Source organism: Capricornis sumatraensis, chromosome 3 (genome assembly GCF_032405125.1).
Source record: "Capricornis sumatraensis isolate serow.1 chromosome 3, serow.2, whole genome shotgun sequence".
In the NCBI taxonomy this organism is placed as follows: Eukaryota; Metazoa; Chordata; class Mammalia; order Artiodactyla; family Bovidae; genus Capricornis; species Capricornis sumatraensis.
Genome location: NC_091071.1, coordinates 133786453 through 133801876, shown reverse-complemented (window position 1 = coordinate 133801876; position 15424 = coordinate 133786453). Strand labels below are relative to the sequence as shown.

The 15424-nt window shown below is 42.7% G+C and overlaps 1 protein-coding gene across 1 annotated transcript in view; it reads right to left on the bottom strand.

The window, feature by feature from the left end:
• Positions 1 to 1318: 1318 nt before the first annotated feature.
• The window catches only part of LOC138075916 (aldehyde oxidase 4-like), a 68322-nt gene continuing 54216 nt past the window's right edge, over positions 1319 to 15424 (bottom strand). Inside the window, exons 29-35 of the mRNA XM_068968012.1 lie at positions 13651 to 13725; positions 12196 to 12248; positions 11613 to 11727; positions 11387 to 11452; positions 4922 to 5107; positions 2548 to 2715; positions 1319 to 1372 (exon numbers count right to left, since the gene is read on the bottom strand). Of these exons, the coding sequence (XP_068824113.1) occupies positions 1319 to 1372; positions 2548 to 2715; positions 4922 to 5107; positions 11387 to 11452; positions 11613 to 11727; positions 12196 to 12248; positions 13651 to 13725 (717 nt within the window). The remainder of the gene's footprint in view (positions 1373 to 2547; positions 2716 to 4921; positions 5108 to 11386; positions 11453 to 11612; positions 11728 to 12195; positions 12249 to 13650; positions 13726 to 15424) is intronic.

The window sequence follows — 15424 nt, the reverse complement described above, 5'->3', positions numbered from 1 at the left end:
ACAATTGCTACAAGCTTATTCTTCCACCACAAAATTACTATTAATAAACTCACAGCTTTTTATTTCAGTTGGAATATAATTGCTTTACAATGTTGTGTTGGTTTCTGTTGTACAGCAAGGTGAATCAGCTATATGCGTATGAATATCCTGTCCCTCTTGAGCCTCCCTCCCACCACCCCCACCCCATCCCTCTAGATCACGACAGACCACTGAGCTGAGCTCCCTGTGCCATCCAGCAGCTTCCCGCTAGCTAGCTATTTCACACATGATAGTGTATAGATGTCAATGCTACTGTCTCAATTCATCCCACCCTCTCCTTCCCTCCATGTCCATTCTCTGTGTAAACGCAGAGCTTTAATACCTAGCACACAGATCCCAACAAATGATTTAGTTTATTCGTGTTTTCAAACTTCATAGGAGATTGAGCATCTTCTCTGCCATGAGACTACATTTCCTCAAGAAAATGCAATGTAAAATAGCTAAGAGATAACTGAAAGAGAACCCTGAGGATTTTGTGGCCCTTTGATGGCAAAAGGAAGGGGGCCCTGATTTCACCTTTTAGACCCTAAGCCAGAAGAAGGGACACCAGGGTGATCTGAGATTGCCGTTTTACTCTGTGTTGTTTCCCAGGTAAGGAAGACATGTTACCATGTGCGTGGCTCATGGCAGATGAGGACCAGCTGGAGGCTCTGGATAGTTTGCCTCTCTAAGCCCCATCTACACGAGCTGCATGGGAGGAACGGCAGGAACCAAGGGTTGTGGTGGGCTTTCAAGTTGGAGATCACGAGCAGGTTTCAAGCCTCTCTTCCAACTCTGCCTTCAGAGACCTCTTGTCTGCGGTTTGGAGTTGGCTGATGTGGGGTATTTACAACGTGGAAATTGGCAAATAAAACAAATCATTGATTTTTCGAGAGGAACTGGCTACTACCAGCACACCATTGGCTTCGGGGAATCCCAAGAGTTTTGGGGGTGAATGATTTTGGGGGTGAGCAGACTTGTGTAGAACAAAGTACGAGCAGTCTCTATTGAGTTGTTGGGTAATGAAAACTCCACCACTGTTGAAAATTCTGATGCTGTATTTATTAATGATAATACAAATGGAAAGAAAAATTTTTGATTCTAAACTTCCTTATACATATTGGTGAAAATGTGAATCCTAAAACATAATCATACAGTGGCCTAAATCACAGAGAATAATGAAAAGATGCTAAATTTACCCTTGACAATTGGGGGCCAACCTACATTTTGCTTGGCTTTGAAAATTTTAAGGTCAAACATGTATTGTTGCATTTTTTGAGGAAAATACATTTTCTGAGGATTAAGACACATGGATGGACCAAGGTGTAAATGTTGATGGATCATCTCTGGGGATCTAAAGAAGATCAAAAGAAAAAATTATTAATAAAATATTGTTATATGAAATAAGTTATAATTCAGAAGACACATTTTTTTTTAAAAGAAAAGTCAATATCCATTTTATTCTTATTAAAATTAGATAATTTTCATATTTCTTTCAATCCTTGAGTTTTAAATCTCCTTATTCTCATATACTTCTTATGTTTGGGATAAGATGCATGTTATTCAGAAGCCCTGTGATTTCAAAGGCATAAAGTGCAATCTAATTCTTACAAAAGTTTTTAATTGGAGGATAATTGCTTTACAGTGTTGTGTTGGTTTTTGCCGTATAGCAACATGAATCAGCTGTAAGTACACATGTATCTCCTCCCTCTTGAGGCAATCTAATTTTACACCAGAGACTCATTTGGGCTGCAGTAAGCAGTTCAGTATAGAAACAGTCTCTGATGATAGTGCTAGATGTATTTCTAGCAGCTGGAAAATGCACTTATGATCTATTAGGGTGTGATTACAGGGCATATCAAAGAGTGCCCAGTGACTTGATGTGCGTGCATGCTAAGTCACTTCAGTCATGTCTGACTCTTTGCGACCCTGTGGACTGTAACCCGCTAGTCTCTGTCCATGGGATTCTCCAGGTAAGAATACTGGCGTGTTGCCATGCCCTCCTCCAGGGGATCTTCCCAACCCAGGGATTGAACCCGTGTCTCTTGTATCTCTTGCATTGGCAGGCTGGTTATTCACCACTAGCGCCACCTGGGAAGCCCTGTGACTTGATAGTTTCATTTAAATTATTTTTATTAGTTTGCTTAACAGATATTTTCAGAATAATTGACCAGATCTGATATCTATTTAATCTAATTTAGTTATTAAGGCAATGAAAATAGCACATCAATTTCATCTTACAAAATGTTTAAAGTAACCTAGCATGTCCGTTTGATATGAGCACTGGGTCTGTTGTGTGCTTTTATTTGGGATCCGAAACTTTAAACCATCATTTGAAGAGGGTCGCTCACTTTGCAGCTGTATTTGCAGTTTGAAGCATATAAGTAGTAAGTGAAGCCAGAATGAGAATTTTCAGTGGAAAAGATGAGCTTGCCCTGTAATTTCTACATGGTTGTCAGGTCCATACCAAGAACCTGGAAGTTCACATAAGGGGCGATTCTAACAGGGAGCTCTCCTCACCAGCCTTACCATGTCAGTGAACTGATCCACACAAGTCATTCTAATCAACTCAGGGGTTGCTGGGCTACTCAGGGTGAAAGTCTTGGTCAGCCCCCTCTCTCTGCGGGCAGCAGCCACGGCATCATATATGGCGAACAACACAGAGGATCCCAGGAACATTCCAGCCTCACCTAACCCCTGAGAAGGAGGGTAAAAGGCTGTCAGAATTGCACGGTTCTTTTAGGGCTAATTTGTGTACACACACACACTCACTCCTCCTGACTTTACAACCCTCTGAATGTATTGCATCAAAATTACCAGAATCGAATTCCCACCCTACCCCCCTGCTTCCCACCCTTCCCATTCCCGCCAACACTCCCCCGCCTGCTGATTTGTGTGTGTGGGGTCCTCCTCAGAGTGGCTCATGGAAATGTCCCAGGGGCATCAGGACAGTGGGCAGCTAAAATGTCTCTCCCTGAGCCCCCCACCCCTGCACCGCCCCCCCCCCCACCCCGCCCCAGGTAAAGTTCTGGAGACAGAAGCCCTCAGGGCCCTCTAGGATACTCCAACTGCAGCTCCAGACTATTTTCATTGAACTCAAGACCACAACAAAACAACAACAATATTTGTAGCTGAGCTTGAAAGACAGTGAGATGGTTGCCCCTGGAGGGTGGACTGTGGAAGTCTTTGTATGTGTTAACTTCCTTGACTGTGTGTTGGGTGCTTTTGAATGAACAATGTGGTGGCATTACATGCTGAATAATTCAGCAATGCTTCTTTTTACTAATTTTTCTTCTTTCTTTCTTCAACGTGTTCTGGTCCTTGGTCTGTGTCCAGGGCCTTAGTGGAGAGATGGGTCCAAGGGCCCAAGCAGATAAAGGCTATCCCAGGCTATGGTGTTCTCTCTGAAGCAAATGCGGGGGAGAGGGGGAGAGGGGGAGCTGGCAGAAAGAGGGTTTTCCTCTGAGGAGAGGGGCGGTGGGGAGAGCAGGCTGTAGACCGGGCAGAGAGGTGGCTAGGTCCTGAGGGCTGTGCCCTGTGTCAGGATGGTCTTTAGCGATGTCCCTGGTTGATGTCTGGTGAAGTGGAGGTAGAGACCATTTGGACAGGAAGTCTCACCTTCCTCCCAACCTGACCTGCTCCTAATAAAGAAAGGGAATTCTCTGAAAGCCTGAGGTTAAAGTTGCCATCTGTCTGGCCAGACGTAGGCCTAGAACAGAACTTCAGTTGGAGAAGTTGTGTGTTTTCCACACGTGTTTGAGGACCTTGCCCTAAGTCTTTATGAACCAGTGAGAGCTCATTGGTTCTATGGAGCCTGGGGTCAACACCTCCTGTATTTGTGGCATTAACACCTCAGAGTAAACTGTCAGTGAGAAGCTGGTGTGAAAGTTTATCCTGACCTGGGGAGAGTGAGGGGAGAGGCAGTGTCGATAAGAAAGACTTGAGTCTGGAGGGCAGGGAAGGTTGCAGAAAAGAAGGTCCAGGGCCGGTGAAATATGTCTACTTCAGTTTAATCTCATGGTGGCAATTAGCCTAATGACCCAAGATGTCTGCTTACTCCTTGGCCCTTCTTGTCTGATTCAAACTCATTTCATAATCTCTCCTGAGAGCAACTGAACAACAACCCAAGAGGGAAGACTCTACTTGGGCTTCTGAAGTCAGTGAATGTTTGCTTTTTTTTCCTTCTTCTTTTGGTATTTGCAATTGCAAGGGATAAATTAATTCACGGGATTGCTCATATTTCTTTTTCTAAAAAAAATTATTTTTATTTATTTGGCTGTGCTGGACCTTAGCCGTGGTACACAGAATCTTAAGTTGTACCATGTGAATCCTCCCAGTTGCTGCATGGAGGATCTGGTTCCCTGACCAGGGGTCAAACCCTGACCCCCTGCATTGGGAGCACAGAGTCTTGGCCACTGGCCCACCAGGGAAGTCGCTATTTTACTATTTATTGACAGAATAGGTTGTTATGGGATGAATTGTGCCTCCTCAAATTCAGATGCTGAAGTCTTAACCTTGACTACCTCAGACTGTGACCATATTTGGAGATAACGTCTTTAGAGAGATAATTAAGTTTAAGATAATTAAATTTAAGATAATTAGGTTTAAGATAATTAAGGAATGAGGTTTTTAGGGTAGACCCCAATCCAGTATGACTGGCGTCCTTTTAAGAAGGAAAATGACACAGAGGCACATTTAGTATATGATAGACCCATGATCATACAAAGGCACGGAGGGAGGTGCACATCTGCCAGCCAAAGAGGCTTCAGAAGAAATCACATCTTCATCTTGGACCCCAACGTCCAGAAGCGTGAGAAAATGGATCTCCACTGTGTAAGCAACCCAGTCGGTAGTGTTTTGTTAAGGCAGCCCTAACAAACTCATAGAGGTCTCGGGTTCTTACCTTGGATGAGTAGATGGCGATGGGATTTCGGGAACGCACCAAAGTGACATTGAACTCTTCAGGTATTTCAGTGACAGTGGGGATTTTGTAGTCATCTGGACCCCGAGAGTAAAGCACGCCTTCTGGGGAGTATTTCAGCTCTTCTATGGTATAGAATCCCATGCCTTGGACAAATGCTCCTTCAATCTACCGGCAAAAATTCCAGTTCATAAGTATGTGATATTGGTTGAACAGGTGTTCCTATGTGACTGAAAAGGGAGCTCTGCACTATAGTAAGCCACTCTTGAAGGCACTGTGGTGGCTTTATGAATGGTCCCCAGGATCTGGAGCCTGCCATCCAGAGGTAGCCTGATCTCATCCCCAGCTCTTCTCACCAGAGGCCCCACCCTCCAGGGACCTGACACTTCTCAAATTTGGGGTAACGTGCCAAATCCACCAGATTCATTCAGATCTCCAAGTCTTGATGGTTTGTGTGTGTGTGTATTTTTTTTTGGCCATGCCCAGGAGGCTTTGGGATCTTAGTTTCCCAACCAGGAATTGAACCCAGGTCAGGACAGTGAAAGCACCAAGTCTTAACCACTGGACCACTGGACCACCAGGAATTCCCAGGACCTCCAAGTCTTTGTAAAGCAGTTTACTCTCTTCATTGTTCACCACTCAGCTTGTCCACCTGGCAAATGCCTATTCATCCTCCAAGTCCAGTCAAAGAACAACTGCCTCTTTGGAGACTTTTGGGTCCTCCAACCATCCAAGTCCATCCTGGGTGGACTTAGGAACTGCCTCATCCAGGTTCACAGCATCTTGAACAAGTTACCCTATCAAGGTGGGATCAGAGGGCATTTTCCCTGTATAGTCTCTGTTCTGTTCTTGCTCTTGCTTCACTCTCACTAGCTTGTAAGTACACCGGGGCCTGACCTTCCTGTATTCTGTTCTTATTCATGGTGCTTGGTACATGGATTCTCGGTAAATGTCTGTTGAATTAGTTGTAAAAGAAGCTACTCTCTTAACTTGTCCCACCTTCTCCTTCCCCTCTCAGGTCCACAAGTCTCTTCTCTGTGTCTGCCTCTCTATTCCTACCCTGCAAAGAGGTTCATCAGTACCATTTTTCTAGATTCCATATATATGGGTGAATATATGATATTTGTTTTTCTCTTTCCGACTTACTTCACTCTGTATAACAGACTACTCTAGGTTCAATGAATTGAGAGATTAGCATTGAAACAGACATTACCATATGTAAAATAGATAGCTAAAGGGAAGTTGTTGTATAACACAGAACACCCAATCTGATATTCTGTGACAACCTAGAGGGGTGGGATGGGGTAGGGGTGGAAGGGAGGCTCAAGGGGGAGGGGGATGTATATATACTTATGGCTGATCCACCTTATTGTATGGCAGAAACCAACACAACATTGTACAGCAATTATCCTCCAATTAAAAAAAGCAGTTAAAAGCAATTTAAAAAAATAAAGAAGCTAACATTAAAGGAACATGAACTAGAAATGGAACCATGACACTGTTTTTATTATAATTTCTGCATTTCTTTATTTCCCTTTATAAATTGCTATGGAGAGTAGATCAGTTAAACAAGGTGGGCTGGAAGAAATATTTTTATAAATTAAATATTTTTAAATTAAAGCCGTGCTGTGTCCTATTTACAAATGATTGTGTTCTTGGGAAAATGAAGGTCTTGTTTAAAAGGGTATCTTCCTGAAGGTTAAAAATTGAAGTACAGTTTGCATTTTATTGAAACGTAAAATTACAGAATAAGGTAAACAAATTTAAACACTAAATTTGAGTGTTTCCAAATGCTTGTTCCTAAGGAAAAGATCAAATTCCAAGACTGGCAGTCTAACCCACTTGTGGTTTTCTTTCCTTTTCCAATGGAAAAAATGCAAGATTTTCCTGATCATGACCTCTCCCTTTCTGCCTCTGCTTAACAATAAAGAGGCAGGAATGAGTTGGGAAGAAGGGGAAGAAAAGGGAATGGGAGGTGGGGCTTGCGGTTCCTAAGCCTTACCTTCTTGCAGTGAATTTCAGGTTAAAAGTGCTTTTGTGTAAAGCAAAATCTGTCACAGAATATCAGATTGGGTGTTCTGTGTTATACAACAACTTCCCTTTAGCTATCTATTTTACATATGGTAATGTCTGTTTCAATGCTAATCTCTCAATTCATTGAACCTAGAGTAGTCTGTTATACTGAATGAAGTAAACTATAAGCAAAGTGAAAAGACAGCCTCCAGAATGGGAGAAAATAATAGCAAATGATGCAACTGACAAAGAATTAATTTCAAAGATATGCAAACAGCCCATGCAGCTCAATTCCAGAAAAATAAACAACCCAATCAAAAAATGGGCCAAAGAACTAAACAGACATTTCTCCAAAGAAGACATACAAATGGCTAACAAACACATGAAAAGATACTCAACATCACTCATTATTAGAGAAATGCAAACCAAAACCACAATGAGACAGATACCATCTCACGCCGGTCAGAATGGCTGCTTATCAAAAAGTCTGCAAACAATAAATGCTGGAGAGGGTGTGGAGAAAAGGGAACCCTCTTACACTGTTAGTAGGAATGCAAACTAGTACAGCCACTATGGAGAACGGTGTAGAGATTCCTTAAAAAACTGTAAATAGAACTGTCATAGGACCCAGCAATCCCACTGCTGGGCATATACACCGAGGAAACCAAAATTAAAAGAGACACATGTACCCCAATGCTCATTGCAGCACTGTTTACATTAGTCGGGACATGGAAGCAACCTAGATGTCCATAGACAGATGAATGGGTAAGAAAGCTGTGGTACATATACACAATGGAATATTACTCAGTTATTAAAAAGAACACATCTGAATCAGTTCTAATGAGGTGGATGAAACTGGAGCCTATTACACAGAGTGAAGTGAGTCAGAAAGAGAAACACCAATACAATATATTAACGCATATACATGGAATTTAGAAAGATGGTAACGACAACCCTATATGTGAGACAGCAAAAAAGATACAGATATAAAGAACAGACTTTTGGACTCTGTGGAAGAAGGCAAGGGTGGGATGATTTGAGAGAATAGCATTGAAACATGTGTATTACCATATGTGAAATAGATGACCAGTCCAAGTTCGATGCATGAAACAGGGCACTCAAAGCCGGTGCACTGGGACAACCCAGAGGGATGGGATGGGGCGGGAGGAGGGAGGGGGGCTCAGGATGGGGGCCACATGTACAGACGTGGCTGATTCATGCCAATGTATGGCAAAAACCACCACGATGCTGTAAGGTAATTAGCCTCCAATTATAATAAGTAATTTTTTTAAAATGTGGGGAATCCAGTCCCAGCCTAGCAAGGTTATGATGGAGCTAGTCTGGACCTGGGTGGGCCAGGGATCCTCATTTCCAATAAACTCTACAGGTCTTCTGTTGCAGACTCTGAGGATCACATTTTGAGATATACCCAGTGGCCCATCTCTTCCTTATAAAGTACATCAATCTATATAAACCAGTCTCCTAGGACTTAGGACAGCGGGAAGCTGTTTGCATATGAAAGCACCACAGGTGTGTTGGGTGTGAAGCCAAGCTGCTCAGCCTGTGTAGACTGTTCCTCAGGTGTGGAATGGCACTAGCCGACTCCTTATCACCTGGGGCTGATGGGTAGGTTTCCGGTGGGCTGATGCTGCTGGTTTGTGGGAACCCACTGTGAGTAACAGGCTAGGAAAAAAGCAAAGTTATGCAAATGGCTGGAAAGGTTTTAACTCTAAATTTAAAAAGCCTTTGGTCATGTTCATTTTATTTGTGAGATAAAAATCAGAAATTCAGCAAGAGGGGAAAAACTTTAAGCATTTCTTTTTCCCTTATATTTTGCTACATTGTGGTCTACTTAAAACCAATATTAATATGAATACTGTTGTACCTTTCTATTAGGTATTTATATAATGTTCCCTAATTATGAACATATTAATGTCCACTGAGGACTGTGACTCAGATCATGAACTCCTTATTGCAAAATTCATACTTAAATTGAAGAAAGTAGCGAAAACCACTAGACCATTCAGGTGTGACCTAAATCAAATCCCTTATGATTATACAGTGGAAGGGACAAATAGATTCAAGGGATTAGATCTGATACAGTGCCCAAAGAACTACAGATGGGGGTTCATAACATTGTACAGAAAATAGTGATCAAAACTATCCCCAAGGAAAAGAAACGCGAAGGCAAAGTGGCTGTCTGAGGAGGCCTTACAAACAGCTGAGAAAAGAAGAGACGCTGAAGGCAAAGGAGAAAAGGAAAGATATACCCATCTGCATGCAGGCTGCCAAAGAATAGCGAGGAGAGATAAGAAAGTCTTCTTAAGTGATCCATACAAAGAAATAGAGGAAAACAACAGAATGGGAAAGACTAGAGATCTCTTCAGGGAGAAGGAAATGGCAGCCCACTCCAGTATTCTTGCCTGGAGAATTCCGTGGACGGAGGAGCCTGGTGGGCTGCCATCTATGGGGTCACACAGAGTTGGACATGACTGAAATGACTTAGCAGCAGTCGCTTCAAGATCTCTTAGCAGATCTCTTCAAGAAAATTAGAGTTACCAAGGGAACATTTCATGCAAAGATGGGCTCGATAAAGAACAGAAATGGTCTGGACCTAACAGAAGCAGAAGATATTAAGAAGAGGTGGCAAGAATACACAGAAGAACTGTACAAAAAAGATCTTCATGACCCAGATAATCACGATGCTGTGATCACTCATCTAGAACCAGACATCCTGGAATGTGAAGTCAAGTGGGCCTTAGGAAGCATCACTATGAACAAAGCTAGTGGAGGTAATGGAATTCCAACTGAGCTGTTTCAAATCCTGAAAGATGATGCTGTGAAAGTGCTCATTCAATATGCCAGCAAATCTGGAAAACTCAGCAGTGGCCACAGGACTGGAAAAGGTCAGTATTCATCCCAATTCCAAAGAAAGGCAATGTCAAAGAACGTTTAAACTACCACACAATTGCACTCATCTCACATGCTAGCAAAGTAACGCTCAAAATTCTCCAAGCTAGGCTGCAACAGTACATGAACCAAAAACTTCTAGATGTTCAAGCTGGATTTAGAAAAGGCAGAGAAACCAGAGATCAAATTGCCAACATCCATTGGATCATCAAAAAAGCAAAAGAATTCCAGAAAAACATTTACTTCTGCTTCATTGACTATGCTAAAGCCTTGGACTGTGTGGATCACAACAAACTGGAAAATTCCTCAAAAGATGGGAATACCACACCACCTTACCTGCCTTGAGAAATATGTAGGCAGATCAAGAAGCAACAGTTAAAATTGGACATGGAACAATGGACTGGTTCCAAATTGGGAAAGAAGTATGTTAAGGCTGTATACTGTACCTTGCTTATTTAACTTATATGCAGACTACATCATGCGAAATGCCAGGCTGGATGAAGCACAAGCTGGAATCAGATTGCTGGGAGAAATACCAATAACCTCAGATATGCAGATGACACCACCTTTAGGACAGAAAGTGAAGAGGAACTAAAGAGCCTCTTAGTGAAAGTGAAAGAGGAAAGTGAAAAAGCTGGCTTAAAACTCAACATTTAAAAAGCAAAGATCATGGCATCTGGTCCCATCACTTCATGGAAACAGTGGAAACAGTGACAGACTATTTTCTCGGGCTCCAAAATCATTGCAGATGGTGACTGCAGCCATGAAATTAAAAGACGCTTTCTCCTTGGAAGAAAAACTATGACCTAGACAGCATATTAAAAAGCAGAGATACTACTTTGCTGACAAAGATCCATATAATCAAAGCTATGGTTTTTCTAGTAGTCATGTATGGATGTGAGAGTTGGACCATAAAGAAAGCTGAGTGCCGAAGAATTGAACCTTGATGGAGAAGACTCTTGAGAGTCCCTTGGACTGCAAGATCAAGCCAGTCTATTCTAAAGGAAATCAGTCCTGAATATTCATCGAAGGACTGATGCTGAAGCTGAAACTCCAATACACTGGCCACCTGATGTGAAAAACTGGCTCATCTGAAAAGACCCTGATGCTGGGAAAGATTGAGGACAGGAGAAGGGGATGACAGAGGATGAGATGGTTGGATGGCATCACCAACTTGATGGACATGAATTTGAGCAAGCTCTGGGAGTTGGTTATGGAGAGGGAAGCCTGGTGTGCTGCAGTCCATGGGGTCACAAAGAGTCAGACGCAACTGAGCAACTGAACTGAACAGAACTGAGGCTAAATTAGAAATCGTACATATTCCTGCTATAAAGGCAACCACTGAAGAAAAGAACTTTTTCTTGAATATTCTTCCAATATCTTATCTATTTGTGTGTGCAGTATATACTACATATTGTAGAATACTTGTATCAGGCATCAACAACATTTAGAGGACTCTGGGAAAGAATTTTCTAAAGGGAACCGACCAAAAGCCTCTGTGGCAGCGGCTCTGGTATCACGCACCTGTCCAATGTCCACAGCTGGGTTTATGCTGAAAGCAGCATCCATGAAGATGTCAGTCCTAAGGAGCTGAAAACACATGAGAGAAAATGCACAATGGGAAATGCTGTTTACTTAAAATAGATCTGGACTCAAATTATGTATCTGTCCCTGGTTCTCCCACTGGGAGAATCTTTATACACAGAAAACAATGTTTGTGAAGATGGTGAACACAAACGTCACTCTTTACCTTATGAGCCCCTGTGAGACAGTCGACTTCAACCTCGGAACAGGATGCTCCATAAACAAAATATGGGAAAGCGTCACCTTCCCCCTTCTTCCAGTCCATATTTGTCTGGTAGCCTCTGAGAAGAGAAGTCAGGAATGAAAAGAAAAGGCATTTTCCCCACTAGTGGACTGAATGCCCGCTGAGCTCTGGGTCCTGGAGATGAAGAGAGCACCCACCCTGGGGCTGATGCCTCTCTTCCCATTTCCTGAGAGTGGGGTGGTAGTGATCAGAGCTGCAAGAGAACCACCGCAGACGTGGGGAGAAGGCCCAATGGTGTCCCAACCCTGCCCTCCAGTGCACAGTTGCTGGGATGGCCAGAGTGGCACTTAGGGAGCTATGGTGTCCCTTCTGGTTGGTTAATAGCATGGAGGCCTCTGGGAATCCTTGGCCCTCCCCTACCTCCTTTCGCACCCCATGACCCAGGGCTGAGTGTTGACAAGGGGCCCAGAAGAGCTCCAGGGCTCTCAGAGCACTTGGTCAGATAGCTGAGTGCACACCATCCTTGCCTAAGTGTAATCTAAGCCAAAACAAGAATGTCCTTTACTTGAAATATCCAGTAGTGGAGAGACTGATGGATTCTTCGAAGGCTTCCAAAATCTGGAAGAGATGATTGGTTACAAAGAAATAACAGTTTGGGGAAAGCAATGAGAAAGGCCTTCCATGAGGGGCTTGCTTTTTCTAGTTTGCACTGAGCTCTGTATCTGTGTTCCCCTGGAGTGAGACTCACGCCCATACAAGCCACAGGTCAGGCTTTCCAAGGGAGGCGCTTAAAGGCAGCTGCTGGCTATACTCTGGGACTCTATTTTTTGAGATTGTAGTATGAAGTTTATTATTTTTTTCACCCTTTTTAGCTTTTTAAATTAGAAAACGGGCTAGGCCGCATTCATGCACTTACGTATGTATGCACACTGTATGCACACAGGTATGTATATCTATTTTTATACAAACATATAAGGTAAGGTGAAGTCGCTCAGTCATGTCTGACTCTTTGTGACCCCATGGACTGTAACCTACTAGGCTTCTCCATCCATGGGATTCTCCAGGCAAGAATACTGGAGTGGATTGCCATTTCCTTCTCCAGGGGATCTTCCCAACCCAGGGATAAAACCCGGGTCTCCCACATTGGAGGCAGACGCTTTAACCCCTGAGCTACCTATATGTATATGTGTATATGCATGTATGTATTCTTTTTTTTTTTCATGTATGTATTCTTACCCTGACTTTTTCCCAAATAATTTGAACGGCTGTCTCAGTGTATTATGTCAGTTTCCCTCCTGGAATAAACTGGGTGGGGCTGGGAATAATACTACTAATGGCTATAATAATAAAAACAAAATAATTTATCATTATATTGATTAAATATAGCTTATTATACTTAATATAATTATATTAATTAAATTATTATAAAGTTATTACAATAGAGTAATCTTTTGATATTAGGACTGCTATCATCTCCGTTGCTCTGGTGAGAAAGCCAAGGCCTTGAGGCGCCAGGGGACAGGCGCAGGGCACCTGGGCAGTGACGGGCAGGGCAGCAATACTGGGTGTTTCAGTTTAGACCCTATGCTGTCATCGGGGCTTCCTTGGAGGCTCAGATGGTAAAGAATCTGACTGCAAGGCAGGAAACCTGGGTTCTATCTCTGGGTAGAGAAGATCCCTTGGAGAAGGAAATAGCAACTCACTCCAGTATTCTGGCCTGGAGAATTCCATGGACAGAGGAACCTGGTGGGCTACAGTCCATGGGGTCACAAAGAGACACAACTGAGTGACTGACACTTATTACTTAATGCTGCCATCGTGCTCTGTGAGAGACTGGGCTCTGGAATAAAGTCACGTTGCAGTGAACACAGATATCTCTTACTCTTTTGGAAAGCAGAAGTAATGTTAAGAAATGTTTTGTTCTTGAAAGGGCACCACAAACTGGTCCGTGCACGCAGGATTTGGCCCACCTGGGTGTATCTGCCCTTTTCCGGGCAAGAGTGATAAAGAGAACACTTACCCACTCCTCCCACTTTCCCTTAGGGTTTTTCCTGATGACTGGCTGAAGACGGGCTTTAAGAATTTGGCAGGCATTCTAAAAAGAAATATTTGAAATATCAGAAATGAAGGCCTCAGGGAACAGCAAAATACTCAATTCAAATGTAGACAATCAGTTTTGAGAACCTGATTCCTAGTCCTCTGGGCAGGGCTTCTTAAACGTGATTCACAGATGGAACCCCTCAGAGGGAGACAGACATCCTTGTGGCTCCTGAGGTGTTGACTGAAAATTATTTTTATCATCATCTTGTTTAAATATGTGTTAACATAAAGTTAGAGCCTGTGTATAGTTATAGCTCTTTGATAACTCTAAAGCAAAAATAAAACAACAAAGCGTGCAAACCAATCTATAGACCAATAAAATTCAGAATAACATTAATTTAGTGGGTTGCTGATCTTGATTTTCTGAAGCTAAAGTGCTGCTTGGAATGAAGAAAGGTCTGGAGTGCTGAGGCATACATACTTTGGAGTTCATGTGCCTAGTGCATGCCAATTGACGGATCAATTTTCTCTCTTATTTAAATTGCTATGGATTTTTATTTTGCACTTCATATTTGCCATCATTTGCTATTCACTGGGCAAGGAAACATCATTCATATATTAAGTCTATCTCTGCTATTGTTACCTTGGTCCCAAATGTTGACAAAGAGATCTCGTGCCAATACTCCACTTATAAAGTGGTCATTCTGATGATGCAAAACATGCTTGCTTTAATTGTTCAAAGATTTTCATTGAAATGAAAATAAAAATTATTGAGATGAAATCTCAGACCCTTAAGATTATCCCTACTGATCCCCAGGTGTCGGTGGGCCTCAGCTTGGCTTCCACTCAATTCATATGCAAATCTGTTTACTTGTCTCCCCTCAGTTACTCCTCTCAGACTCAGAGCCCCCACTCACACCCTCTCTTGGTTTCTGTTTCTTCTGTTCTGTCTTCTCGTCTTTGGGAAATGGCCTCTGGCTTTTCGTGTATCAGGGAGATCCCTGTTTTCATAAATCCGCCTTTGCTGGCTCATTCAATTTTCAATACTGACCTCATTACCAAGGGATACCTTCTACAAGAGTACCACATTCAAGACAAACATGAGTGTCAGAGATCCTGCCTGTCTGAAGCTCAGCTGTTCTTCCCCTTACTGGCACCCTGACCACATGCTCCTGTGCAGTCCAAGGGACTCGCAAGAGTCTTCTCCAACACCACAGTTCAAAAGCATCAATTCTTCAGCGCTCAGCTTTCTTCACCGTCCAACTCTCACATCCATACATGACCACTGGAAAAACCATAGCCTTGACTAGACGGACCTTTGTTGGCAAAGTAATGTCTCTGTTTTTCAATATGCTATCTAGGTTGGTCATGCCTTTTCTTCCAAGGAGTAAGTGTCTTTTAATTTCATGGCTGCAGTTACCATCCACAGTGATTTTGGAGCCCCAAAAAATAAAGTCTGACACTGTTTCCACTGTTTCCCCATCTATTTCCCATGAAGTGATGGGACCAGCTGCCATGATCTTCGTTTTCTGAATGTTGAGCTTTAAGCCAACTTTTTCACTCTCCTCTTTCACTTTCATCAAGAGGCTTTTTAGTTCCTCTTCAGTTTCTGCCATAAGGGTGGTGTCATTTGCATATCTGAGGTTACTGATATTTCTCCCGGCAATCTTGATTCCAGCTTGTGCTTCTTCCAGCCCAGCGTTTCTCAGGATGTACTCTGCATATAAGTTAAATAGGCAGGGTGACAATATTCA